The sequence below is a fragment of the Acartia tonsa genome, chromosome 13 (assembly GCF_053477335.1).
Source record: "Acartia tonsa isolate MP-2025a chromosome 13, ASM5347733v1, whole genome shotgun sequence".
Classification (NCBI taxonomy): Eukaryota; Metazoa; Arthropoda; class Copepoda; order Calanoida; family Acartiidae; genus Acartia; species Acartia tonsa.
This window is the reverse complement of record NC_137272.1, coordinates 25,718,512-25,745,707: the sequence shown is the minus strand read 5'-3', so window position 1 is coordinate 25,745,707 and position 27,196 is coordinate 25,718,512. Positions and strand designations below refer to the sequence as shown.

At 32.5% G+C, this 27,196-nt stretch overlaps 4 protein-coding genes across 20 annotated transcripts in view; 2 read left to right on the top strand and 2 right to left on the bottom strand.

Annotated features, from left to right (window-relative positions):
- heca (hdc homolog, cell cycle regulator) overlaps window positions 1–27,196 on the bottom strand; it is a 62,295-nt gene that overhangs the window by 4,587 nt on the left and 30,512 nt on the right. For all 16 annotated transcript variants that reach the window (XR_013885159.1, XR_013885158.1, XR_013885160.1 and 13 more), the window contains exons 7-13: window positions 4,678–4,771; window positions 3,754–3,833; window positions 3,106–3,150; window positions 2,838–2,901; window positions 2,266–2,348; window positions 773–872; window positions 45–143 (exon numbers count right to left, since the gene is read on the bottom strand). Coding sequence is in view for 1 of the 16 variants with exons in the window: in XM_080180848.1 (XP_080036974.1) it covers window positions 45–143; window positions 773–872; window positions 2,266–2,348; window positions 2,838–2,901; window positions 3,106–3,150; window positions 3,754–3,833; window positions 4,678–4,771 (565 nt within the window). In the remaining 15 variants the exon portion in view is untranslated. The remainder of the gene's footprint in view (window positions 1–44; window positions 144–772; window positions 873–2,265; window positions 2,349–2,837; window positions 2,902–3,105; window positions 3,151–3,753; window positions 3,834–4,677; window positions 4,772–27,196) is intronic.
- On the bottom strand, window positions 13,221–15,671 carry LOC145304653 (uncharacterized). 2 transcript variants are annotated; one of them, XM_080146586.1, is made up of 4 exons: window positions 15,237–15,671; window positions 14,873–14,963; window positions 13,911–14,045; window positions 13,221–13,529 (listed from the first exon to the last, which is right to left on the bottom strand). In XM_080146586.1, the coding sequence occupies exons 2-4, from the start codon at window positions 14,934–14,936 to the stop codon at window positions 13,267–13,269; spliced, it is 462 nt and encodes a 153-aa protein (XP_080002712.1). In that variant the 5' UTR covers window positions 14,937–14,963; window positions 15,237–15,671; the 3' UTR covers window positions 13,221–13,266. The 2 variants fall into 2 exon arrangements, with proteins under 2 accessions (XP_080002712.1, XP_080002711.1); XM_080146585.1 differs by lacking the exon at window positions 15,237–15,671 and having other exon boundaries at window positions 14,873–15,002.
- LOC145304654 (uncharacterized) lies at window positions 15,923–18,669 on the top strand. The gene is made up of 4 exons (XM_080146587.1): window positions 15,923–17,513; window positions 17,777–17,860; window positions 18,378–18,497; window positions 18,600–18,669. Exons 1-4 carry the CDS (start codon window positions 17,284–17,286, stop codon window positions 18,667–18,669), a joined length of 504 nt encoding a protein of 167 aa, XP_080002713.1. The 5' UTR covers window positions 15,923–17,283.
- LOC145304652 (uncharacterized) lies at window positions 19,673–26,312 on the top strand. Its single transcript, XM_080146584.1, has 11 exons — window positions 19,673–19,987; window positions 20,128–20,338; window positions 20,524–20,686; window positions 20,903–20,956; window positions 21,092–21,150; window positions 21,233–21,358; window positions 21,571–21,889; window positions 22,016–22,155; window positions 22,274–22,502; window positions 22,728–23,279; window positions 23,376–26,312. The coding sequence occupies exons 1-11, from the start codon at window positions 19,824–19,826 to the stop codon at window positions 23,996–23,998; spliced, it is 2,640 nt and encodes an 879-aa protein (XP_080002710.1). The 5' UTR covers window positions 19,673–19,823; the 3' UTR covers window positions 23,999–26,312.

Sequence of the window (27,196 nt, the reverse complement as noted above, 5' to 3'; positions counted from 1 at the left end):
ATTTCTATCAATTTTTCAATATGATGTAAGTCTGTATGTCTTACCTGTACACCACAAGAAGGACAGCTGACCGTCTGACTGTAGTCAGAGAAGAAATTAAAGCTTTGCTCCGGATGAATAACTAACTGCTTGCAAGTTGTGCACTAAAATTATAATTATTTTTTTATTTTATTTGTTTCAAAATTTTTGCATATTAATAGCCATAGACTAAACATCGTTAAAAAGTTTTTATTTTATTAAAATTAACTTAACATCTTTGAAATGCTACAGAACCATTACTATTTTTATTGCAATTGTTGTAGTTTTGACTTTTAATAGCATTTGATATTATTTACGCTATATTTTGGTGTTTACTTATTTTTTACTTCAGAAATTAGACGATGAAAGTTTTTCTTTAAATATTTCAATTTTTAGCATAAAGTATTTTTGTCTAAATGTTCCAGTTCAATTGTATCTGGTAAACTGGACCTAAAGTTTTACAAATTTTTAAGAAGATTAGTATTGGCAAATGAAAGATATTTTGCTTTTCTGCACAAAGAGGTAAATTATTAAGAAAAGAAAAAACAAAGTTAGAATTCAACTTTCCGCGGAGAGTAAAATAAAAAACAAAACTGCTATTTATAATTTCTTTGTTTTATATAATCTTATTTTTATCATTCGTCAAAAATTGTCTTCTAAATTATACTATACATGATTTTCCTATATGGCTTAGAACCAGATCTAATCAAGCGGATATAAACCGGTTTGGAAGCCAAACTGGAAGGCTATTTACCTTAAGTCTATCCTGGCAGCAGGGAACGGCAGCAAAAATATCGTAGGAGTACATTGTCCCCAAAATTAGCTGACTACCATCCCAGATATTTAAACAGAATCTAAAATAATTTAAAGTTATTATATTTCACTGTTATTTCCGACCATTTCTTTATTTTTTGGTGAAATCGATCTATTCTTATGACATTTATCTGCTTGTAAGCTCATTTTTCAGTCAATCAACCTGTCGTATCTACCTCTCTATCTGAATGTCTATATATGCATTACTATGTCTATATATCTATCTCTCTGTAATATATTTGTCCATCTTCTCTTTCTAACTGAATGTACGTACAATGTTAATGGAGGTAAAATTAAAATTTTTGTATACAGCATGACCCTCGAAAAAGTATTTTTAAGCATCTGCTGCCCTTATTTCTCAATGAATTATTAAAAAATGCACATGTCCTTGTTCTCTATAGTATTCCACGTAAGTAGATATAAAAATATTTTTTTTACCTCCATTAACACCGGAGATTTTTAGTGCTAAAGTTTTGAAAAAGTGACTGAGGAAAAAGTAACTTTTTACATGAAACGACTTTTTTAGCAAAATTAAGCTAGAAATCCTTTTATTTTTGTTACTAGCAGAAACTTTATACAAAAATGAAATAAAAAATTTAGTTTTTGAGTAAAAGGCATTTTTTTACACATATTTTTTGAGTCTTTTTAGTTTAATGATATTTTGAAAAACTTACTTATTAGGCAAAATTGTTTAAGATTAAGAATCCAAATTAATCTCTATGAATATAGCAGGAAAATTGTTTTTGTTTCACAATCCTAACTTTAATAACAAAAAAGTTATAAAGAAAATAAAAATAAACATAATGATTTTTTAGTCTAAAAAGCTTAATTTACCCCCTATTAAATAATTGAGATGTCAGAAAAGTAGGCGGAGCAACTGTCATAATTAATCCTTTTCTATAAATAAGGGTTAATAAATAACCTAAAATTTGCAAATAATCAATTCATTCAGTAGTATTTTTTGCCATTAAAAATTTATATTTTTTGGTGGAATAAAAAAGAAATATTTAGTTAACTTGTTTTTCTTTGTGTCTCATTATTCAGTTGCCAGAAAAACAAAATATAACCATCCAAAAAATATGAGAAACAAAAAAAAATTCTTTTTCTCAGTCACTTTTTCAAAACTTTAGCTCTAAAAATCTCCGGTGTTAATGGAGGTAAAAAAAAATATTTTTATATCTACTTACGTGGAATACTATGGAGAACAAGGACATATGCATTTTTTAATAATTCATTGAGAAATAAGGGCTGCAGATGCTTAAAAATACTTTTTCGAGGGTCATGCTGTATGCTTGTGTGAAAATGTGCAGAGAACAAAGACATATGCTACTTTTGATGATACACTAAGAAATAAGAGCTCTAGACCCTAAAAGATACTTTCTCACGGGTCTTACTGTATGTCCCTCAATATGTATGTCTGTCTGTCTGTAATACCTGCAGTGTAGACTGTTATTCCATCCCTCGAGGCAGCCCATACACACAGCGGACAGATAGTGGGTCCTTCCCTCCAACTTAACCTAAGAACAAGATTAGTTTACATAAAAACTTAGGCATATAGAAAGAAAAAAACTGTCAGTGTTATAAAATTGCTGGTACCCTATTCTGCGAATATATATATCCAACCCTCACCCCCCCCCCCCCTCCGGGGATCATATGGGATAAGACAATTGCCGATAAATTGATGTACAACCCCAATGATGATACACAAAATTAATCTTCTGTAGATTATTACAATTATGGGTTCAAACTTATGGATACTCTACTTAATGAACAAACAAATTAAAATTCCATGAAAGTCCCCAAAGTTGTATGCAAAAAAATAAAATAAAAAAACTTATTATAAAACTTTGGGGACTAGTGTAATAAACAACCAATGCTTTTCATCCTTCCATCCCTGCAACCACCCCCCCCCCCCCCTATAACTAATACTCAAATATCTTAAGTGTGATAGCGTAAGAACTCTATAATTTCAGTTTATATGTCCGTCCATTACAATTGTTTATTACCTGAATGCAAGACTTGGTGTGCTGCCGGGGAGAAAGGAAAAAGGTTCCATCTATTAAGGGATACCTAAAAAATGAAACTTTTTAAAAATTTTGTTGACTTTTTGCAGACAATCCAATCCACATTTTAAAATTATTTTTAACGCCATAAATGGGCGTATTAAGAGCGATAATAATAAGGTTAAAAATAAGGGGGTTAATATGGCAATAGCATTGCTTGAATAAATCATCATATTTATACATTATACATACATCAGATAAAAATAATTACCTCTCAAAAATGTTCATTAGCCCACTACATAAAACACAGGGTACTCTAAAAAAAAATCAATGTTAATAGATACATTTCTTGCTGTAAAATAGATATTTTCATTTAGAAATATGCTATGGAATATAAAAAAGCATTTTGCCAAAAGTATATTTTCACAATAAAATCACGCAACCTTTTGAATTTTAAAAATATAAATACAAACTTACAAGATAAAACCTAGTGGTAAAATGAAAACAAGAATTACGACTGGAGATCATTGTCAAACAACTGACGAAGAATCATTAAAGAAGCATTTGAACCTAAGCAACAATTTAAAATTATAGCAATATTTTTTTTCTTCAAAAAGACAAAAAAATTACATTTGAGATATTTAACAAGGATGAAATAATTCGTTCGAAGTATGCTGCTTACCCAGAGAGAGATGGGACAATGGGCTGCTTATTACACTAGTCTCCAAAGTCTTTTATTAACATTTTCTTATTGGTTGGGTGAAAAACTTTGGGGACTTTAATTTAATTTTGAATGGTTGGTTTCTTAAGTTGAGTGTTCAAACGTTTCAACCATTAATTGTAATTATGTGTATCATCATTGGGGATGTACATAGATTTATCGGCCATTGTCTTATCCCTTTAGATCCCCGATGCTTACCTATTCATCTTGTTAGTTGCATAGTTTGAAAGAATAAAGCATCTGGTTTCATCATTTCCAATACTGCACTCGTCTTCCATCTACAAACAATGGATAATGTATATGTGGATATTGTGACAGGATGGGGTATTGCAGTAAAGTCATAAAGAGAGGGGGGTATCGTTATATTAGCCAGCTGGGAGAAACAATTTATCAGGGTATGCGTGATCTCTAACAATATCCACATACCTATTCTATATCCACTTCTACAGAATTAAATTTAGTTTATCACGGATGACGACATTCAAAAGCTTCCCAAACATACACTTTTTTGCTATATTAACGAGAAGTGAGAAAAGGGACGGACAAGTTTAAGACTAAAGAGCAAGTTTTTATCATCAAATATTTTTTTTTTTAAATGTATTTCCTAAAGTAGTAATGTTTTACGTCTGTCTGTAGCTTATGATTTCGATAACGGTTCCAGGACAAACGCAGGAATCTCAAACGTCGGAGTGGACAAACAAAGGAGTGTTAAAATATTAATTTAAGTAAGTATTTCTAGTTAGGTTAGGTTAAGTTGAGATATGAATATACATATAAGCTCCCCGCAGGGGTTAGGCATTAAAAAAAAACCTAAAATATGGTTTAAACTAGGCTAGGTTAGGTTAAATGTCCACTCCGACGTTTAGGACTCCTGCGTTTGTCGTAGGACCTCGATAACTACTTAATCGATAGATTTCATCATTTAAGAAAGCCTCGTATTAGTCTCAGGATGGTTTTAGGCTTTTTTATACAGTAACTTTCTTACCCCATGCAGAGGCACTAGATGTTAGGGGAGCAGCAACTAAATGCTGTTGTATTTGACATTTATTCTTAAGATTGTTGTGAGACGTACGGACATAACAAAATTTTAGAGAAGCTGCGCTAACAATTGATTCTTCTTACCTTAATATGATAGGAGTTGATCTTGTGTTTTGGAAGAATATTGAATGAAGAGAAGTCTGGCCGTCTCATAAATATGCTTCCGCCACTGTCGTGTCTGAAACATTGTTGTCCTTGTTAATAATTATCCTTATATTAAAGTAACAAGATGTTTGTCTGTGTTAATGTCTGTCTATAGTTCTAATCAAAGTGAAGCTTCTTAATGTCCAGGCAGGTGGTTTATAACTATTTTAGAAACATCGCCAACAGAAGAAAAAAAACATTTTTCCCACATTAGTCTCTTTTTCAAGTTTAAGGGGGGTGGGGTTAATGCAACCATCTCGTAATCAATCCTTGGTAGGTCTATTTTTCTTAAATCAAACAAAAAAATTGAAAAAGTAACGGCTAACGTTGCCCAGGTTGCAGTAACCCCCCCCCCCCCCCCTTTACTAAAATTGAAAGTAAAGTGTTGAAATCCCCCGACCCCCTTTCCCCTTAAGAACCCTCAGAGGCCTCTAGGGGCGTAGCTTATTGTACATAATATGAAGGAAGTCTTCTCAATTATCAACATTTAATGAAAAAAAATTGTTCGCAGATAAAAAAAATCAATTATTTTTTATAAACCGGTTTTATTTAGGAAAAGAAAGTTAAAAATTCCTTAATAAAGAAAGTGAATAAGTGAAAATTAGTGAAGCAAACACTAGTGCAATTTATATTTGCAATATGGTCTGTGAGCTAGAGTGTGTGCGCGAGTTTTTTTTGCGCGCGAAATTTTGTGGGAATGTGCACGCCGCATGATATAACAAGCTGTAGTTAAGCTGCTCGCGTGTTGATTACAGCTGCTGCTGGCTGCGTGGCTGGATGATTTTGTCTGACTGGCTTTCACCATTTTCCCATCAGGTTTTTTTTCTCATTCATTTTGTCTTGCGAAAAAAAGGGGGGGGGGGTATTTCCTTAAAACTTCATAGAATAACTAAATTCTGCGCCCCTAGCATCTAGGGACTCTATAGTCGTAGTTTATGTGAGGCAAATTGTAGATTGTAACCATACTTTCAAACAAAAATAGCCTAAAACCATCCATGGACCTATTTTAACTTTCAAAAAAAGGGGAACTCAATGGGGGGTGGTCTGAAGTTAGACCATTTGATTAAACTGGGAAATTGTCTAACCTATGCATTCATGTTTTTCCGGAATAGGTGGCAGCTTTCACTCTGGTTTCTTAATAATTTGATGCTAAATAAACAAGGATGATTACATTCTCAAATGAACAAGATTAACTTTCATGAAATAAAAAGCAGACATATGTCTACTAGAAATTTATTCAATAGATCTTAGACGATGGAAATTTGAAACTGTCGGGTCAATATTTCTTTAATATTCCCCCTAGTTTCTAACTGTCCAAAGACGTTTATAACAATTAGGGAAAGGGTTGAATTTGGACAGGAAACCTAAATATTAAAATCTTTTCTAAATTTATACGATCCTGAAAGTTAATATTTACTGATATTTTCCAATAAATTTTTTCGTTTCGTCAAAATTTGGAAAAATAGCCAATATGGCTGTCTAGAAAAAACACGAAACCTCTACACCTAATATTTTCTCAGTGTTTTTTTTACTTTTTATACAATTTTTTTTAAAAATTAAATATTGATGAGTTTTTTATTTTTATAGAATGAATTATAAAAAAAATAATATTGGTTGATTGGTTTTTGCGATATCAGAACTCAGAACCATATCAGTTTTACTTTTAAACAATTCAATAAATATGAAAACTTTAAAAATTAAATATTGATGAGTTTTTTTTATTTTTTTAGAATGAATTATAAAAAAATAATATTGGTTGATTGGTTTTTGCGATATCAGAACCATATCAGTTTTACTTGTAAACAATTCAATAAATATGAAAACTTAGATATAAAATTTGTATAATAGATAAGACTTTTAAATAATTTATTCTCCCCTTTCTTTATTCCAAAAATCTCGATTTTTCTTTCATTGTCATATCCTAGTATTTATTATGTGTATTTGTATTGTCGTGTGAGTATGTGAGAGGGTTGTAAAGGATAGATAAATTACCACCCCCCCCCCTCACATAGCTGTTAAGACTTAAGATTTTTTGTTTCAGGCTTTCAGCGTATCTACTCTATAATAATCCACCTTCCAAAGATCCAACACCCTACATTATCCAACCCTCCACCCTGCTTACTGTCTTCTACATTTCAACTCAACCATATATCAAACTTGCTAATATCATAAAGTGAAAGAAAAGTTAAAAAATAAACCACCAATAACCATTAAATAATGTATTAATCATTCTAACTCAAGTAATATGTACTAATTTATTATTTAACCTAACATACTAACAAAACAATAATCATAACTTTTTTTACTTTAATGAAATAAATAATCTAAATAAATAAATAAACTATGTTGACTTAAATAAAATGAAAATAAATATTTTTATTTTATTTGGATTGGAGTTAGTTTTGTAAATTGTAACGATTTGTCCTTGTTCTCTAAGGTCTCATATTTCCTGTATCATGAGTTGACCCTTAGCTTTATGCGGTCATAAATGTTCCCCCCCCCCCCAAAAAAAAACGCTTTTATCAATATACCTTGTATATTGGGGAATATTAACAAGGATTAAAACATCCATAAAAACTAGTACTGAAACTTTATGACAAACGGATACAGGAAGCAAATGCCTACATTACCAGAAATGAAAAAAGCTATCCGCTTTCTTACGGAGATTGACCAGCCCTAATTATAAAAAAGCTATTGTTCTGTAAGATTAAAACGATTTCTGAAACTGTATAACAAACGGATAATAACACAAACACTTAAATAGTTCAGAATAGTCGACAAATAGTCGACGGACAAACTGACCCTAATTATAGAAAATTATTGTTCTGTATGAACTTGAAGATCTCATATTTCTCATGTGAGTTCAGTTAAGTTGACCCTTCCAGTTTCCCTTCCTTAATCAGGTGACATAAATTTTTCCTCCCCGCCCCCCCCCCAAAAATAAATATTGTACAGCGATTAAGGCGCGAAGATATGTTAATTTTATTTACCATAAAAACGAGTACTTTTATTATCAAACTGACATTATTCTTTTATTTTAGTAATTATGGGAAAATTGAAACAAATTTAAAATGCACGGAAAAATGTCTATAAAAATTTTAAAAAACTTAATTATGAAATAGCTTCGCTCCAAAAAAAATAAAATACTGAAGGGAAACAAACTAATCTCAAATCTTAAATATATATGAACATAGCTTTGTAAGTATGTCTGTCCAGGCGATAAATTTAATTCAAAAAATAGATATTTATCAAATTATCACATCGTATTATAAGCGTATGACCGGAAAGTAAAAACGATTTCTTTCAACTGAAGTCCAAAAAAACCGTATATAGTTATTCCGAATTTTACGATTTGTATTTAATAAAAGATAGACAGACAAAAAGAAAGAACTAAAATTATTAAAGTGATTATCTAAATTTGGTTACTATCATCATATCTTTGTAGTTTGTATAATTGATCAAAAAGCCTTCATAAAACTCCTAGGAAAGTTTTTTATCCGTGGAGATTAACAGACATCCTATTATTTTATTCTTTGGTTTTCAATGATAACTATGATATATAGACAGAACAGAAATGTACAATCGTTTGATTATTAAAACCAGTTTTTTTAGCCCCGAGGAGCCGTTTAACTATGAAAGAAATAGCTATCTGTCTTAAAGAACGAACGAATTAAAAAGTAAAAACTTTGTATATTTGTTTTATTCAAAAAGAGTAGGTTTTATTGCAATTAGAGTCTTCCAACTAATTCACTTACAATTTTGCTTCATATCCGTGTCATGTTATTTAGTTGACCCTTTTTAAAAAAATTTAAATTTCCCTTCCTTGCGAAAGAATGTTTTTAAAACTTAAAACATATGAAATGATATTATCACAGATATTATCATCAATCTATAATATAATTGGCCAAAAAGCCTTCATAAAGTGTTATAAAGCATATAGAGAAGTTATCTATATTCCAACTTTCAATATGTAACTTTGAAGCAATTTTGTTTGTTTTCTACATTACCGAATACTTTGTGAAATCAATTCGTCTTAAATGTAACTTTTCTTAAAAATAGGTTTCTAAAACTTGAAATATAATTTTTAACTTTTCTCACCAATGAATGATGAAAGTATAAATTTAAGAACAATTTGAAATATTTACCCTCTAACGGCTAATTTATTTACTATAATTTCATCGTATTAAATCCAAATTTAATCTTGTTTCTCCCCCCCCCCCCCACCCCAATTATTACCATACCATTACCAGGTTGGTTACGATATTATATATTTGTTTTTTATCCGTGGACCGTGTGACATGAAAGATTAAGCATCAAATCCTCCCCCCCTCCTCAAAGGGGAAATTAGCATAATTCTTACATGTCTACCTAATAATTATAAAACATACATAAGTAGCGAAGCTCTAAAATTATGAATAATAAATAGACCATTTGGAACAATGTATGGTTGTCTTTTGAAGCATTAAGCTAATAGAAAAACGTTAAAACTTAAACAATTGAATTTACAATTACATAATCCTAAATTTGCCTAAACTTAAAATTGTTTATTAATTATTTCTTATCAGTTCAGCATTTTGATTTTTGATTATTATTTATTATTGTCAACTGTCCTATCCCCTCCTAATATTTATGTTTTTCCCCCTTTTTTTTGGGGGGGGGGGGAGCTAAACAGATATCCTATTACCTCCTAATATTTATTACATACAACACCAACCCCAATTTTAGGGGGTTACATGGGGGGGGGGGGGGGGGCGCGCATTACCACTCCGCCCATATTCATAATGAGCGGTGAAAATGGACAAAAAAATTGTAAAATACGTGATAAAAAACACATTTATAACAATCTTTTTCTATATATAACAATATAGTGTATTTCCGTAAAAAGACTCGGACGGAGGGACGTATGGACATACCTTAATTATAGAGTAACAAGGATTCTTATAATTTCATTTTCACTATGTTTATATATATGAGAGGGGGGGGGGGGGGGGGTCACGATTAATTTTTAACTTGGGGAGTGGGTAAGATTATAATTTATTATACTAGTGTAGTCTCACCCCTCCCCTATTTGAAGGTTGACCGTTACATTACAACTTACGATACAAATATTGACCCCTCCCCCCCCCCCCCCTCCCCAAGAAATAAGTTAACAATTCAAAACATATGGAAAATAGGAATTAGCGAAGCTTTTCTATAATTTGTGTTGGTTATAAACGTCAGTTAGTATTACTATTTTATATAATTTATAGACAGAATACTTACTTTATAATTATACTTATGCATTTATGTTAATGTTCCCCCCCCCCCCCCCAAGAAACAAAACAAAACAAAACATATGGAAAATTCAAAATACTAGGAATTAGCGAAGCTTTTCTATAATTAGTGTTGGTTATAGACGTCAGTATGTTAGTATTTATATAATTTATACTTATAGACAGAATACTTACTTATAATTTTGATTATACTAATGCATTTATGTTAATGTTTTGCTTTAATGGATATTGTCATCCTTGTTAAAAATATTTCACACATCTAGAATATTATAAATCTTAATAATTTCTTGGAAACCAACAACAAAGAAAAATTTGTAGGGGGTAATTAATGATTCCTTGAAATTTCATTTGCTTACAGACCTTTGAAGTGACAACATTTGAACATTTGTTTTATTTTTGCTATCGTTATTATGGCGGAACAAGGACAGAGAGTCACAGTTGGGCGCAGGCGCAAGCCGGTAGCGATGGATGCCCGTACACTTACCTGTACAGATCCAGAACCAAGTTTATACCCCGACCTGATGCCTGGATGGTACGCCCATTATCAGGTCCTTCACAGATCTTTTAAAGATATATCTTCGCTGCTTTACAGGTCGGGGTTCCAGAGTGTTCGGAATATGCAGGCGATCAGACTATTTAGTGAAGGAATTGGTATATACCAATTCCTTCACCAAGCCCTTCCATCTTCGCAGCGTACACGCGAACAAAACCAACTTGTTCTGCAGCAAATGGAAGCAAAATGCAACGGTTACCGTGACGACGTTATCCAGGCGTTAGCTGTCTATGACCGTGCGATAGGATTAGATGGCACAGTAGATCTATCAGATGAAGACGAATATCCCGATATCTCCGGCGATGTAAATCCATCTTCCGATGATGGAGATATTGACGCCATCCTGGAAGTTCTGGAACACGAAGGTGGCGCGAGCGAAGGTGACGAATATCCCGATATCTCCGGCGATGTAAATCCATCTTCCGATGATGGAGATATTGACGCCATCCTGGAAGTTCTGGAACACGAAGGTGGCGCGAGCGAAGGTGAAGGTGATGACTCTGATGAGTCAGTGATCATTATCGATTGAGTTGAGAATGAGATCGCATTCCTGTGAATATTTAGTTAGATTCCACATAAATAACATAAATTGACATATATATGCTATAATAATAAAACTATGAAAAATAATTTTCTTATTTTTATTTAATTTAATTTGTAATTGCGATGCTGCTCTATAATTTGAATTATAATTGAAGAAGTAAGCTCTGTTTGTCTGTAGCTAAGGATCTCGCTAACCACTGAACCTATATGGTTCTCCTTTACAGTACAGCTTCGTATAGGTCCTTAGATGGTTTTATTTGTGTACTTATTTTAACTTTGAATTGAAGACATAAATTTAAAATTATCAATAGCTATAGTATTAACTTTAACAAACAAAAACATTTAAAGTGCCACTAGAGGCCTCTAGGGGCGTAGCCGCTAGTAAACTTATAAAGAAGTAAGCTCTGTTTGTCTGTAGCTAAGGATCTCGCTAACCACTGAACCTATATGGTTCTCCTTTACAGTACAGCTTCGTATAGGTCCTTAGATGGTTTTATTTGTGTACTTATTTTAACTTTGAATTGAAGACATAAATTTAAAATTATCAATAGCTATAGTATTAACTTTAACAAACAAAAACATTTAAAGTGCCACTAGAGGCCTCTAGGGGCGTAGCCGCTAGGAAACTTATAATGAAGTAAGCTCTGTTTGTCTGTAGCTAAGGATCTCGCTAACCACTGAACCTATATGGTTCTCCTTTACAGTACAGCTTCGTATAGGTCCTTAGATGGTTTTAGGCTATTTTTCTGCCCTTTCATATCCCTTCGAATATAGAGCCTCTAAATGCTAGGGGCGCAGCCGTTTGTATCCAAGGAAGAGACTCGAGAGACGTTTGATATAGTTATTTGATATACTTAGGTAGGTAGGTAGGTAGGTTCGAATATAGAGCCTCTAAATGCTAGGGGCGCAGCCGTTTGTATCCAAGGAAGGAAGAGAGACGTTTGATATAGTTATTTGATAAAACTTAGGTAGGTTAGGTAAGCGTTCCACGTATTTAAAATTATCAATAGATAGCTATTTCTTGCATCGTTAACGAATAAAAGCTAACTATCTCGGACGAAAAATCAACATGTTTAAAATGGACGTACGGACATTCTGGTAATGATTATAGAGTTGCTACGCTTTCTAAATCGGACGGACCGACCATAAGAATGAATAAAAAAGTGTATTATTTCGAGTTTCTTATCACATTTATTTGTATCACGAATATGAATATGAAATGAAATGAATGAATTTATGAAATACAAAATGAAAATGAAACAATGAAATTGAAAAACGAAAAAAAAACAGACAGACAGACAGACATATTTACATTTAGAAATATAAAGTAGATTTGCTACTAAAAAATGAAACAATGAAATTGAAAAAAAAATTAAATGAAAATATTAAAACTAAAGAAAAGGGGTAGTTTCACGAAATGCATTTGAACTTAATTTAGTGAACCGCATATTTTATCCTGGATAAATGGGTAAACTACATTTATATGGCATATATTTGAAATGAATTCAATTTTCTACCACGTAGTTTTTAAAATATCAAGACCTTAAAATTGTCTTTTTTGTGATATATGCAATTTAAAAAGACGATTTTCAAGTCTTGACATTTTAAAAACTATGTGGTAGAAAATTGAAATTTTTTCAAATATATGCCATATAAATGTAGTTTAACCATTTAACCAGGATAAAATATGCGGTTCACTAAATTAAGTTTAAATGCATTTCGTGAAACTACCCCTTTAAAAAATCTGCAAATTTAGTAAATAAAGTATTATAAATATATCAAAAATAGTATATACAAAATTTGAAAATATCCCCCCCACCAATAAAAATAACCGCGGGCGCTCGGCCCCCTAGCCATATAACCTAACCTAGCCTAACCTAATCCAGTCATTTAGTCGGGGGGGGGGGGGGGGGGGATAATTGGAATTCTAGTAAATAAAGTAAATATATCAAAAATAGTATATACAAAATACAAAATAGATTTTTACAATTTTTATCCCCCCCCCCCCCCCCACCAATAAAAATAACCGCGGGCGCTCGGCCCCCTAGCCATATAACCTAACCTAGCCTAACCTAATCCAGTCATTTAGTCGGGGGGGGGGGGGGGGGGGGGGATAACAACACAAAATAACAATAAATTAACAGTAAATATCAACAATAATCAATAGAATTGAAATTGATTATTGTTGATATTTACTGTGGCGTGCGCACCTATTGTCAAATTGAAAATAGGTTGCACACGTTGAGGTTGACGTTCTTGCTGTGGCGGGGGTGGGGGAGGTGGATTGTTGTCGGCGGGAAGGGGCTCTGGAGGGTCGTCCTGCTGTTGAGGGTGGTCCGGCTCTTGAGGATGGTCCGGTTGTGGTGGTTGATGGGGAACATTGACATTATTATTGTTCCCCATCTGTTGGATAACCTGTTGACCTTAATAAATTAAATCAAAATTAAAATTAAAATCTCTCAGGAGGGTGGTCGATAGATCGATGTACATCCCCAGTGATTTTCCCTTCTGTAGATTACAATTAGTTCCATAAAAGCCAAAAAAAATACATTTTAATTAAAGATCCAGCTTAGATTTTTTGACGCATTTTTTGGAGCTTCTCTTTTATGGATGTTTTCATCCTTGTTTTATAATAATCATGTAAGCAATTCTGTATGATATTTACTATTAATTTAAAATAAATGGTTATTTTTTCCAAACCATAAAATATCTCAACGCAATTAATTAATTAAATTAATTCCAAAAGGTGAATTTATTATTTTAGAGTAAGGTTACTGGACAAACGTATTATATATAATACCTACCTAATTGTCTTGCAGCATTACGGCGTCGTTGTCGTCGAACTCGACGCTGGTCATCAGGCTGGGGTGCAATAGCAGCCACAACCGGATCATCTCGGAGGGGGGCCTCAACAGGAACAGGAAGAGGAACAGCGACACCTTAATAAATTATAAATGTATAGAGTCGAAGCAAAATTTTAAGTAAATTTGTTGGAAAACTGCTTCATACAGGATAATGTTTATGGTCATACTTACATTTCTAGGACTTAATTATAGAGTTGCTTCGCTTATAATATTATTCTTTGTTGTCCAAGGAATCAATATACCAAAAACCAGATCAAACGGATAATTAGATCACATAAAATTTTGTTGTTATAAAAGTAGAAAAATCAACATGTTTAAAAGGGACGTACGGACATTCTGGTAATGCTTATAGAGTTGCTTCGCTTTCTAAATCGTACGTAACTACATCATGCAAAGTTTGAAATCGATAGGACAATTCTAACATGCCTAAATTAACGAATAAAAGCTAACTATCTCGGACGAAAAATCAACATGTTTAAAATGGACGTACGGACATTCTGGTAATGATTATAGAGTTGCTACGCTTTCTAAATCGGACGGACCGACCATAATTATAGAAAAGCTTCGCTTTTAAAAAGGTAAAAAGGAGAACCCGATCGGTTCATCGGTTAGCGAGATCCTTTAGTATAAGGATTATTTATTCATTATATTACACTTTGTGGAATAAGTTATAACTATAAAAACAAGGATGACAACATCCATAAAAGCGAAGCTCTGAAAAGGTAGGACAAACGGACATTAACACTTGTATAATGTCATGTTTATAATTGTTTATGGTTATGGTTATGGATTTACGGACATTCTGGTAATGATTATAGAGTTGCTTCGCTTTCTAAATCGTACGTAACTACATCCTAATAAATAAATAACTAAAAATAAATAGAATTCAATATATATTATACCTTGACGTCGTTCAAGTATTCGCTGGCTCCTTCGTTTCGTGCTGCTGGGTACTCTAGATTTCATTATTCGTTGATCGTTCGGATATTTATACTGAAATAATAATTTAATAATTAGTATTTTATTTTTCATAATGCAAATGCAGATATAATTAATTTCAATTTCAATTCAATTTCATCAAAACGTTCACAATATACGTATAAAAACACTGCAAAATCAAATATTAAAAAATAATTAAGTTTATAAGTTTATTTTATGCGTATATAAAAACTAATTACGCATTAAAACAAAGAGAAAGGCGGTCAAAAGGTAGAGAAAGCCATTAAAATAAAGGGGTTGTATGCAAAAATGTAATTTCCTCATTACCTTCCGATAAGCCGCTGAAATTTATTTTGCCTTTTCTCGGCAGTTTTCGGCGGTTGCGCCGCCGTTTCTTCTCCCCTTAGTATCCAAGTAACTTGAAGTTGGCTGGCCCATCTCTCGTTCGTCGCCAACCTACTATTTAACTTTAAATTACAAATTTGTAAAATGTAAATTATCTTTATAAACCAACCTAATGCCGTAAAATCAATCTTCGAATAAACCAACCTAATGCCGTAAAATCAATCTTCGATATTTATTATTTAGAAAATGTTAAGATTTTTAATTTGTTAATACTAATAGTCTAATAGCATGAAAAAATTTTATCTTTACATACCCTTTAAAATAAGTGGCATCCGAGAGGTCAATATCCAAACATATATGGGTGGGGGAAAAGGGTTTTACATGTAAGTAACAGTTAACACCTTTATAGTCCCCCCCCCCAAAATAAAGGGAAGGGCAATGGGCTGTTTATTTTACTCTAGTCTCCCCCCCCTCCCCTTTTAAGGAGGGTTGCTATATGAAAAGAAAGGGTTGAACTTGATTTTGAATATAACCCCCCCCCCCCAAAAAAAAATACAAAGAATAATCCCTTTATTTATTTAAATTTTCCTTTATAAAAATTTTCCATAATATATATATGACGACACCTTTATTATACATAGAATATATGAAAAGAAAGGGTTGAACTTGATTTTGAATATAACCCCCCCCCCCCCCCAAAAAAAATACAAAGAATAATCCCTTTATTTATTTAAATTTTCCTTTATAAAAATTTTCCATAATATATATATGACGACACCTTTATTATAACCCCCCTTTATTTATTTAAATTTTCCTTTATAAAAATTTTCCACTAATGCTGGGTGACGGGAGAGAGTTTTTTTTTAACTTTTAAGAAAGGTTTATATATATGACACCTTTATAAATTATAACCTTATATTATAATGGCCGATAAATTGATGTACACTCCCAATGATGATGCACAAAATTACCCCTTTTGTAAATAACAATTCATAGTTGAAACGTTTTTACACTCAACTTAATGAAGCAACCAAGTCCCAAAATTCCCCAAAATTGTTGAGCAAACCAAAAAGAAAACGTTGGTATAAAACTTTGTTTTTAAAAGATATGAAATGATACAGATATTCATCATATCATTATCATCCATCTATTCTATAATTGGCCAAAAAGCCTTCATAAAGTGACCTCAAAGCTGACAATGTCAATGGTAATCCTTGAATGTTATGTAACTTCCAATATGTAACTATGAAGCAATTTTGTTTGTCTACATTACCGAATACTTTTTTAATTCTATTCATCTCAAATGTAACTTTTCTTAAAAATAGGTTTCTAAAACTTGAAATATAATTTTTAACTTTTCTTACCAATGAATGATGAAACTTAAGTATAAATTGAAAAACAATTTGAAATATCCAGCCTCTAACGGCTAATTTATTTACTAAAATTTCATCGTATTAAATCCAAATTAAATCTTGTTGGTTCCCCCCCCCCCCCCCCTCCTCCTAACCATTACGTTATGATGGGTGGAGAAAAAAAGATTACATATAATTATATTCAAATAAGAAGTGTTGAAAAAGGGGGGTGGGGCAGGTTTCAAATAATCTTTAATCTTTTAATCTTTAATCTTTTACGGAGGGTAAATTAAGTGTTAAATTACCCCTTCTGCAGATTAAGCATCAAATCCTCCCCCCTCCTCAAGGGGAAATTAGGAGAATTCTTAGTCTTACATGTCATATAAATATTTTCCAACACATCCCATGATTTCCCTCGTACTTCGTAGTAATTGGATTAGTTATACCCCCCCCCCCCCCCACACTTTCTTTTATGTGTGTTTATTTTATCCCTTACTATTCCAAAAAATAAAATTATGGGTGGAGTTACTGTTAAGTTGTTAACCCTTTTCTTCCCCCAATCATCCAATGTAAGCGGTAACCTGGCCATTCTCACCACCTTAGGCTTAAAGTCATAAAGTCATAATTAATATTAATCTTTTTTTTTAGTTTTAGTTCAGTTACAACATCGTTAGAGAATGGCTGAGCCTGACTCTAATAAAGTTATAGTAGGTGACGATGATGACAGTGAGGTTGTCCAAGCTATGCCTGACTCTTCAGTTACGCGTACTCGTAGTTTGCGTGAACGTAAGACGATCCCCGATGCAAGCATACCCGATGTTTTGGATGAGGTTGACCTTGATATGTTGGAGGAAAAGGAGGGTTTGGGGTCCCCCCCCAAAAAAATAACCCCCAGTGATAACATTAGGTAATAATAATATTTTCATTTTATATTTAATAATGTTATAAAAAAACTAAAAGGGGTAGTTTCACGAAGTTTATTTATTAAGCTCAAATGCATTTCGTGAAACTACCCCTTATAAAATTAGTGGGTTTCGTCGTATTTTTACTTTTTATTTACTATTAAGCTCAAATGCATACCCCTAATAAAATTATAATAAATGGGATTATGAAAAGTAGTAACTTTTTATCTTAGGGTAGGTAAATGTTATTTATTTATTTAATTTTCAGTTGCACTCCAGGGTCGGTAATGTTGGAGGAGAAGGAGGGGTTGGGGACCCCCACAAAAAAAATAACCCCCAGTGATAACATTAGGTAATAATAATATTTTCATTTTATATTTAATAATGTTATAAAAAAACTAAAAGGGGTAGTTTCACGAAGTGCATCTACCCATGCTAAAAAAAGTATAGAAATGGGATTTTTACAGTAACTTTTTATTTATTAAGCTCAAATGCATTTCGTGAAACTACCCCTTATAAAATTAGTGGGTTTCGTCGTATTTTTACTTTTTATTTACTATTAAGCTCAAATGCATACCCCTAATAAAATTATAATAAATGGGATTATGAAAAGTATTGTATTTTTACAGTAACTTTTTATCTTAGGGTAGGTAAATGTTAAAAAAATATCCTTACTTACTTTTGGTCAGGTTAGGTTGGGTCCTCCATCCATCCTCCGGGGCGCATTCCTTCCATGTTCAGCAACTCTCGGTGCTCTACACACCAAGAGAGGCCATTTTTTTTTAGAATATAATCCCAAATTTGGTAAATTTGGTGGGTTCTAAAAAGAACCAGAGAAATTGAAAATTTATTTATTTATTTAATTTCAGTTGCACTCCAGTCACTTCAAAAATAGCTGATCCACAACGTGAACGGAAGCGAATAATAACAAAGTTGTGTTCACCTCCAAGGGTCAAGAAAAGAAGAACAGAGTCTTCTCCACAATCGAGGTAAAAAAAACAAGTAGCCAAATAATTTTTTTTTATTTTGTCCAGAGGGCAAGGGAAAAATAATATTAATTAATAATTAAAATAATAGGCTATTTTTTTAAGGTCAAAACCTGACAGCCCAGAACCTGAAAATCCAACTTCACCCCCCAAACCTTCTCCCCAATCGAGGTAAAAAAAACAAGTAGCCAAATAATTTTTATATTTTGTCCAGAGGGCAAGGGAAAAATAATATTAATTAATAATTAAAATAATAGGCTATTTTTTTAAGGTCAAAACCTGACAGCCCAGAACCTGAAAATCCAACTTCACCCCCCAAACCTTCTCCCCAATCGAGGTAAAAAAAACAAGTAGCCAAATAATTTTTATATTTTGTCCAGAGGGCAAGGGAAAAATAATATTAATTAATTATTTTAAGGTCAAAACCAGCAAGCCCACAACCAGCTTCACAAACAACACCAGATACATCACCAATGCGCCCACTCAACGTAACGCCGCCGCCGTCTCCATCACCTACAAGTACAACAGCCACACCTAAAGCCGCAGCTGGAGACACACCTTCTTCAGCACAGTCATCCCCAGCTGGAGAAAAGCCAAAAGGGAGAGGTGGCCGTACAAGTACAACAGCCACACCTAAAGCCGCAGCCAAACCTAAAGCCGCAGCCACACCTACAACACCAGCTGGAGACACACCTTCTTCAGCACAGTCATCCCCAGCTGGAGAAAAGCCAAAAGGGAGAGGTGGCCGACAAAAAGGATCCAAGAATAAACCCAAGATGAACAGTGACAGTACGGAACATATGTTCATCAGAGGTAAGCTTAAATTAGTATAATTAATATCAATAACATAGGTAGTAACATTAAAAATTTAATTGACAGGATGTCTGTTTGTCTGTACTTAAATAAAATACATTATATTATATTTATAATTAATAACCATACAATCTCAACCGTAAATACATAAATTTCTAGAATACTAGTTTGTTTTACTTTACCTATATATTAAATTAACTGTTCTATTGATTACCTAGACTGCGTGGATACAGTACAAGGTGACACACACTCGCTCTATGACCGCCTTGATGGGAAGAGGATAACATATAGTAATGGTGATAAGGTACAAACATAAATACTAAAAATACTAATAAAATATAGAGGGGGGGGGGGGGGCAAAAGTGACACTTTTTGAAACCAAAACTAAAAGTCAACAAAGGAACACAACTAAAAAAAGAGTTACAGGTGTGAGATTATTAAATAAAATGTTTAATAAAATTAAAATTACTTCAGGTTTATGTCTACTTGGTTAAAGTGCTTGAAGATCATGCTTACATGATCCCCAACTACCCTGGAAAGGGTAGTCATATGACCCCGTGGGGGCGGGGGTGCAAATACTGTCACTTCAATACCTGGGATGACACATACCACCAGAAAGAATGCCCCACAGATCCAGATGGAAGGAAAGATTTTATAAATCAAGAAACTAACCTTCTTAGGTAATAATATTAAGTTGACATAAAATAACACGATGTATTAAGTATTCATAAACATTGATTAAAAATATATACTGACGGACAAGGTGAATTATAGAGTAGCTTTGCTAAAAAAAAATAATATTAATTGCTTACCTGTTTAGGAGGTTTCGCCATCACTGGATCAATGACCACAGAGATGTTTACCGAGAGTATAGGAAGGGAGTGAACCTGGCCAGCTTTCAGAGGAAGTTTCAACAGGCCCAGGCAGATGCTGAAGTTATCCATGAAGTCAAAATATACGTCACTGCCCTAGAAGCGCTGCGCCACATAACAGGAAAACTGGTTAATAATGAAAGTTTCCTTCGCTTTAAGGTAAATGTATGTTTAATATTTTTGATCATATTTGCTGTTATCTAATGTCTCATACCTATATTTTTTTAAACAAAATTAATTGAAAATGATTGCTAAAATCGAAATATATCTTCATGTCAGTTAGAATAGTGTATTTTTTAAAAATAGGTTGAAAAACATACTAACTTTAAAAAATTCGCTTTAAGGATACGGATGCCAATGCCTTTGACCATATCGTCGCCAAGCAGGTCGGTTTACTTGAGAAAGGCAAGAAGCAGGATGCACCCACCAGCAAACAGCTTCATAACTGGCTGCAGGGGCAGCACAAGTATTACATGGAATCCTTCAAGAAGATTTTAGAAAATAAAGGTATTAATAACTATTAACTATTAAGTATTATAATTTATAAACTAAAACATTACTAAATAATTTCAAAATCTGAAAGAAATAACAAATAATTAATTTAAATTATCTTCACTTCCGCGGGTGTGTACATTGCCGAAATCGAAGGAAAGGTGCACACCTGCGGAAAAAATGTTAATATTTAATTATTTTAAATAATCAATATTATCTTTGTTTCCGCAGGTGTGCACCTTTCCTTCGACTTCGGCAATGTTCACCACACCGACTTCATTGCAGGTAACCTAAATAAAATAAATAAACTATTATTATTTATTAATGCAATTACAACTGCAGCAGCTACATAACCTGAATTAAATAAAGTAAAGTAAACTATTATGAATGAATAATATAAAAGAATTACTAATTTTTCAGTAACTGCAAACTATACCGATGCAGACGGTCCCAAAGAATTGTTGCTCGCCTGTGAACAGGTATAAGTTTAAAATTAATTCTTAGAAATTTAGAATGACCACAAATACCTAAATGATAATTTGATTAATTACTTATGTTTAGATGCCTAAACCCGATGCTTCCGGCCGCAGCATCTACGAATATTTCGAAGAACTGTTGAAAAGGTTTGGGCTTGAGCATTATCAACTTCTCAGCTCCACATCCGACTCGGCTGCCAACTGTGTAAAGGTAATGAAAAATTATAAATTATAATTATAAAATCATAACTATTTAATAGTTTTTTCTCGCATCGTATTTTAAATGGCTTTCCGCGGATGTAAAATGTACAATTGTAAGATAAAACCAGTTTTTTTAGATGAATATTTGAATGAATACGAGAATTAATATTATAAAACAATACCATTAGAAAGTAAATCATTAATTTATTTTTCATTCTTTAGTCCGTCAAGATACTCAATGAAGAGCACGGGAAAACCCCCACAGAGTATACAAGTTTCATGAACCATGAGGGAGTCAGTGATGATGATAGTGATAAGGAAGACACACCTGAGGCTGATAGTGAAGATGAAATCCCGTTGGATTTGTTTATAGAAGATTTAGATGAGGTTGAGGATGGTGTTGTAGAAGCCGAAGGTGAGGGTCAGGATGGAGATGAAGAAACCCTGGCAGGAACAAGACAAGGCGATGGCGGCGATGGCGGCATATCAAGTGCGATTTTCTACAGGTCCATCGCCATCAAAGATCCACAACAAAGAGAGGGTAAGTAAAGTTAAATTAAATTCATTCCCAAAAAATTCAATGAATTACATTTAATGATTTACAGGGGTAGTTTCACGAAATGCATTTAACTAAATTATATTAATTTATTAAATTATTTCTTTTCAGCAATCACAAATTTCGGGAAACTAATAGAAGAGAACATCCAAAGAACAATGAAATGTGATGAGCAGAAATGTGGACTTATAGTGGGAGGTGTTTGCCTCAACCACCAAGTGGAGTTGGCGTTGAAGCAGGCTGCCAAAGTTGTAAGTAAATTAATTAAATGATTAATAGAACCAACTAAATAACTTATACAGTAACTTAAAAAGTTAAATAATAAATTATACAAAAACGTGAAAATTAACAAATATTATATTTTTTTAGAAAGGGAAGGGGTACAACAGAACCATAATTAACCTGGCAAAGCTGGTCAGTAAAATTATGAATAACAAGAAGCTGCGTCGCATTTTGGTAGAGAGTGGACAACGTATGCTTACCAGATACGTGGAGACGAGATGGAGCTCCAGAATGAACATGATAAAGCGGTTCTTAGAGTTGTTTGACAACAAACCACTACTTCAGAAGGTGAAAAAATCCGTGCAGGATCAGAAAGGTAAACCCAAAAAAGTTAATTATAATTTTAACAACAATTTAAAACTAACAAAATTACCAATTTAAATTTCTCTCTGTCCCTTAATTAAACAAAAGAGAAAGGTAACAAATAGAAGTTTATTAAAATTTAAACTAAATAAATTATTTCTTCTCTCGTTCCCTTAATTAAAAATTAGAACTGTATATATCAATAGAATTAATTTTTAATTTTTAATTTTTATTTTAGTCAACAAGAAGTTTGACAATCTGTGGCCAACACCTGACCAGGTTCTTGCCCTCAGAGAAGTCCTGGAAGTGTTGGAGTGTGTGGATACCATGCTGACAATTCCTGCACAAGCCCATGAGGCCACAATCGTCCAGATGTTCACCATGCTGGATACGGTGTTCTTTACCCTACGGACAAGTATGCCTGGCAACTTATTCGCTAGACGTGTATTCAAGTTCCTTCACCTGAGAGTTAACAAGATTGTCCGTACTAATGCAGGATGGCAAGTCTGTCTCTACCTACACCCCCTGTCACGCAGTCATTTGGAAATGATTGCGAGTGGCACACAAAGCTATACGGTGACACAGGATGAAGCAAAAACAATTTTACAACAAGCACCCAAAAATTGTAGGTTGTTGGGTGAACGGCTACACCGAATCTCACTGAGAGCCAACCTAAGTCCTGAAGAAAAGGCAGATGAAGAGGCCGACCTGCGTAGAGCTAATGCGGATGCCGACAATGAGGATTCCGAAGCTGACGAGTACGAATCTCCAGAAACTGCACCTCCCACAGGTAAAGATATACAATATTAATTAAAATAGATAATAATAATAACATTAGTTAAATAATTCAATTATCATTTTTATTAATTATATTTATGTATTACAGGCATGATGACACCCATCCAAAAGATGTTTTGGAACAAACAACAAGAGTTCAAAGAAATTCAGGCTCAAGCAGCAGCCAAGAAGAAAAAGAAAGAACAACGTGACAAACAGAAGGATCCCCTGGACGTCATGAAGAAACACCTGAAAGCTGGGCTGAAGGATTGGAGTAACATAGAAGAATCCAAGTTGCATGCCTTGACATACGGTTACCAACGTGAAGTCGCTAAGATAAAGGAGGAAATTGCGAAAGTCAAAAAATCTAAGTCCAAGGATTTCGATGTTGAAGAACGCCAGAAACTGTACAAACAAGGAGCAATGACCGCAACCCACAGGATGCTTACTGCCAGGTATGAACATGTTGCAGAGAAGATATGTTATCCACCTGGACTTGTCAGTTTGATGACCAACTTCAACAACTTACCTGTTTCTAATGCGAGGTGTGAGAGAATTTTCTCACACCTCAAATTAGTTTACTCATCGAGGCGGTATAACCTAGAGAAAGAAACCATCCACGCCATCATGTTCTTGAAGATGAACAAGCTAGTCCCCAAGAAGTCCCAAGCATTTTGGGATAGGCAGGTAAAAGTTACCAAGAAGACAGCAACCAAGGAACTGGAAAAGTGAAATAATTCTTGTAAATATGTTTATCATATTAATTATGTTGGAAAGAAATAAAGTAGAAGTAAAGTAAAACAAATAATTTAATGAAATAATTTTGTGTTTTTTAAATATCTGTATCATTACCATTATAAAATAAATGTTGTAATAAAACCCAAAAAACTGTTTATTGATATATTTTTTTTTTGGCAGTATTGTTATTTAATTTAACAAGGATGAATAATCAATAAGTAGCGAAGCCAAAAACATTACTCAAATCATACTTGTCTTGTGTCTTTATGCGTGGATGGTCTCTTGCTCGAGGTTCTAGAGTAAATAAGTTGGACATCAAATGAAAGTAAATACTAAATATCCAAAAATAAATTTGAATTTCAATTAAAGGGTGATGGAAAAAAATAAAAAATGCGTACTTGCCGCTTCGCTTATATTATTGTACATTCAAACATCAGTAAACCAAAAATCAGACCAATCGGATAATTAGGTCACATAAAAATTTGTTGTTAAAATGTAAAAAAAATACGGACATTAATGTCAGAACTGAATTATCAGAATGCGAATATATAAGAGTCTAAGCAAAATTGTAAGTAAATTTGTTTAAAAACAGCTTGATAATCAGGTTTAATATGAGCGTACATTTAAAACCGAGTTTCAACGCAAAAAAAACGCGGAGCCGAATCTAGAAATACGGCTGCGGATGTGTGTATATTTGGTAACATATGGTTTTTAAGTTTAATTTAAGGAAATAGACCGTTAAATCATATTATTACTGTAAAAACTCACTTTAACCTAATGTGGAGCCGAGCCGTTCTGAACGACGTAAAAAAATGCACGGAAATTCTTTTCGAACACAGGGATTCAATATTTTTAGGTAAGACTTATCGATAAAACACACCCGATACTTTGTAATTTTGGAACGATATAAAAAAATAAAAAATAAACATAATTAAAAACAAAGTATGGAGCTTGCCGAATTATTCACAGTATAAAATCTGTGCGTTTAAAATTGAAATTACCAAAAGGCAAAATAAGAATAATTAAGTTATAACGAACAGACTTATCACTTTATATTTACAAATTATTACAAAATCCTTACCTTAATATACAGTAAATGATTATGTGTACTGCCTTCCGAAATAGAAAACATAGCCTATTATTTTGACGTGTATGTACTCTTATGACATTCACTCAAAACAATAGACTACAATAATTTTTTTCGGACGACAGTACAGAATTAGATCTTCTTGTGTTGACACTTGACTAAGACTTTGTTTCTTTCTTCTTTTTTTTTATAACTATGCAAATAATATTTATCACTTTATTTTATTGTATTAATATAATTCCATTTGAAGTTTTCACATTGAATATTAATTTTTTATTATTTTTCACTTTTCTTTGTATCTAACTAACGCGTAGTATGACGTGTCAATACACTCTGAAATTCAAATAAGGACTGAAGAACTGTGTGTGTGTGCACGAGGTGCACGAGGTAGAAATGTACATGGGTAATTAGAAACTTCAATATAATTTATTTCGTTATATTTACATTTTTTAAAATAAGATTTTTTAATATGTTTTGACCACGGTAAATAATAAAAATTTGTTGGAGGAATTTTTGTGTATATATTTATCCCTGATATAACAGCATACACCGGAAACGGATGATATCAAATAACAGGGAATCTATAAATATATTGTTACAAATACAATTACAAACTATTATAAGTTAACTTTAATATATTTCATTATCGTTATATACTTTTTTTACGTAATGCAAAATTATCCTTTTTTAATATTAGGAAGAATTTTTATTTTACCCTGTAAAAAAAGCAATGAAAAAAGTAAGACGTCTAAAATGTCGTATTCTTAACAGGTAGACTTTTTGGAGTAAGGAAATTATGTCATCACATTAATTTCATAGAAAGAACCTAAAAGTCTAATATATCTAGTAAATTTTATTTCGGAATTGTTTAACGAACATACTTAATTTAAGATTGCGTGATTTATTTCGAAATAGAAATATAAAACGTAAAAATTTATTATTTTTCAAAATCTTCTATTTATTTACCAAGTACTTCGTATATAAATATTAAGAAATTTGAATATTTAGAAAAATAGAAATAGGGATGTATTTTTGAACGAAGTGAGAGGGGAATTAATATCCTATTTTTGAAATAGAATTCTTGCACACGTATATAAATATTCCCCAATTTCAATATTTTCATATGTCTAAATTCCCTTCCAAATTTACTCGAAATACGATACGTTTAGGGTTTAGAATAGTTAATATTTAAAATATCTAGTAGACACATCATTGATAAAAAGAAGTTTATTATTCTTTCATAAACAGACCTCAAACCTTATTGAACGTAAAAAATATTTTCTGAAACTTAAAATTGAAAATCTGATGAAAAGATGAAGATATGCAAATCTCATATATTAGACAAACAAACATCCTACTACTTTCGCAGATTAGTAACCAAATAGATGAAAATAACAATACAGGCAAAGATTTCACTTAATGGCGCTTTCACAGTGAAAAATAGAATAGAAAAAATATTTTTAAACATACATTTAAGTTTTAGTTGTCTTTTATTCTTTTTCTTATTTATTACCTTAAGAATTGTTAGTAAATGATCAAAGATAAGATAAATGTTCAGATGAATATTTTAATGTATCACTAAGCTAAGCTATGCTAAGTATATAAGGTACAAAAAAAACAACATTGATTGCAAAAAGAGATAAAGGGATGGGGAAACTGAAATAAAAACAAGATTATTTTTCATGAAAATCCGATGAATACCAATGAAGATACGTTTATTCCTTGTGCTAAAATAATTTTTTTAAAGCTAATGAAAATTGCGAAAAGGGTTTAGCAACTCTTTATAGAGATCGCTATTTAAGATAATGCTGTAAAATTATGTGTTTTCATAAATCGTTTTATCCACAAAATTGCTATAATAGTTGTCAAAAAAGCAAATTTTACTGTCAAAAAAAAGAAAAAAATATTTTGAATGGCAGAATCAAGTTCCCTATTTCCCTGCTTAAAGTCAGAATGACAAATATGCCCCTAACCGAGAATAGCAACGGAGTATCTTAAAATTTGCGATCCTTTAAAATGGCTTTTCAGCTTTTCAAGTTTTTATTGAAAAGAAAAGTTAATCATATTTGCGAATGAATAGTCTATTAATGTCAGTTTGTATTTTT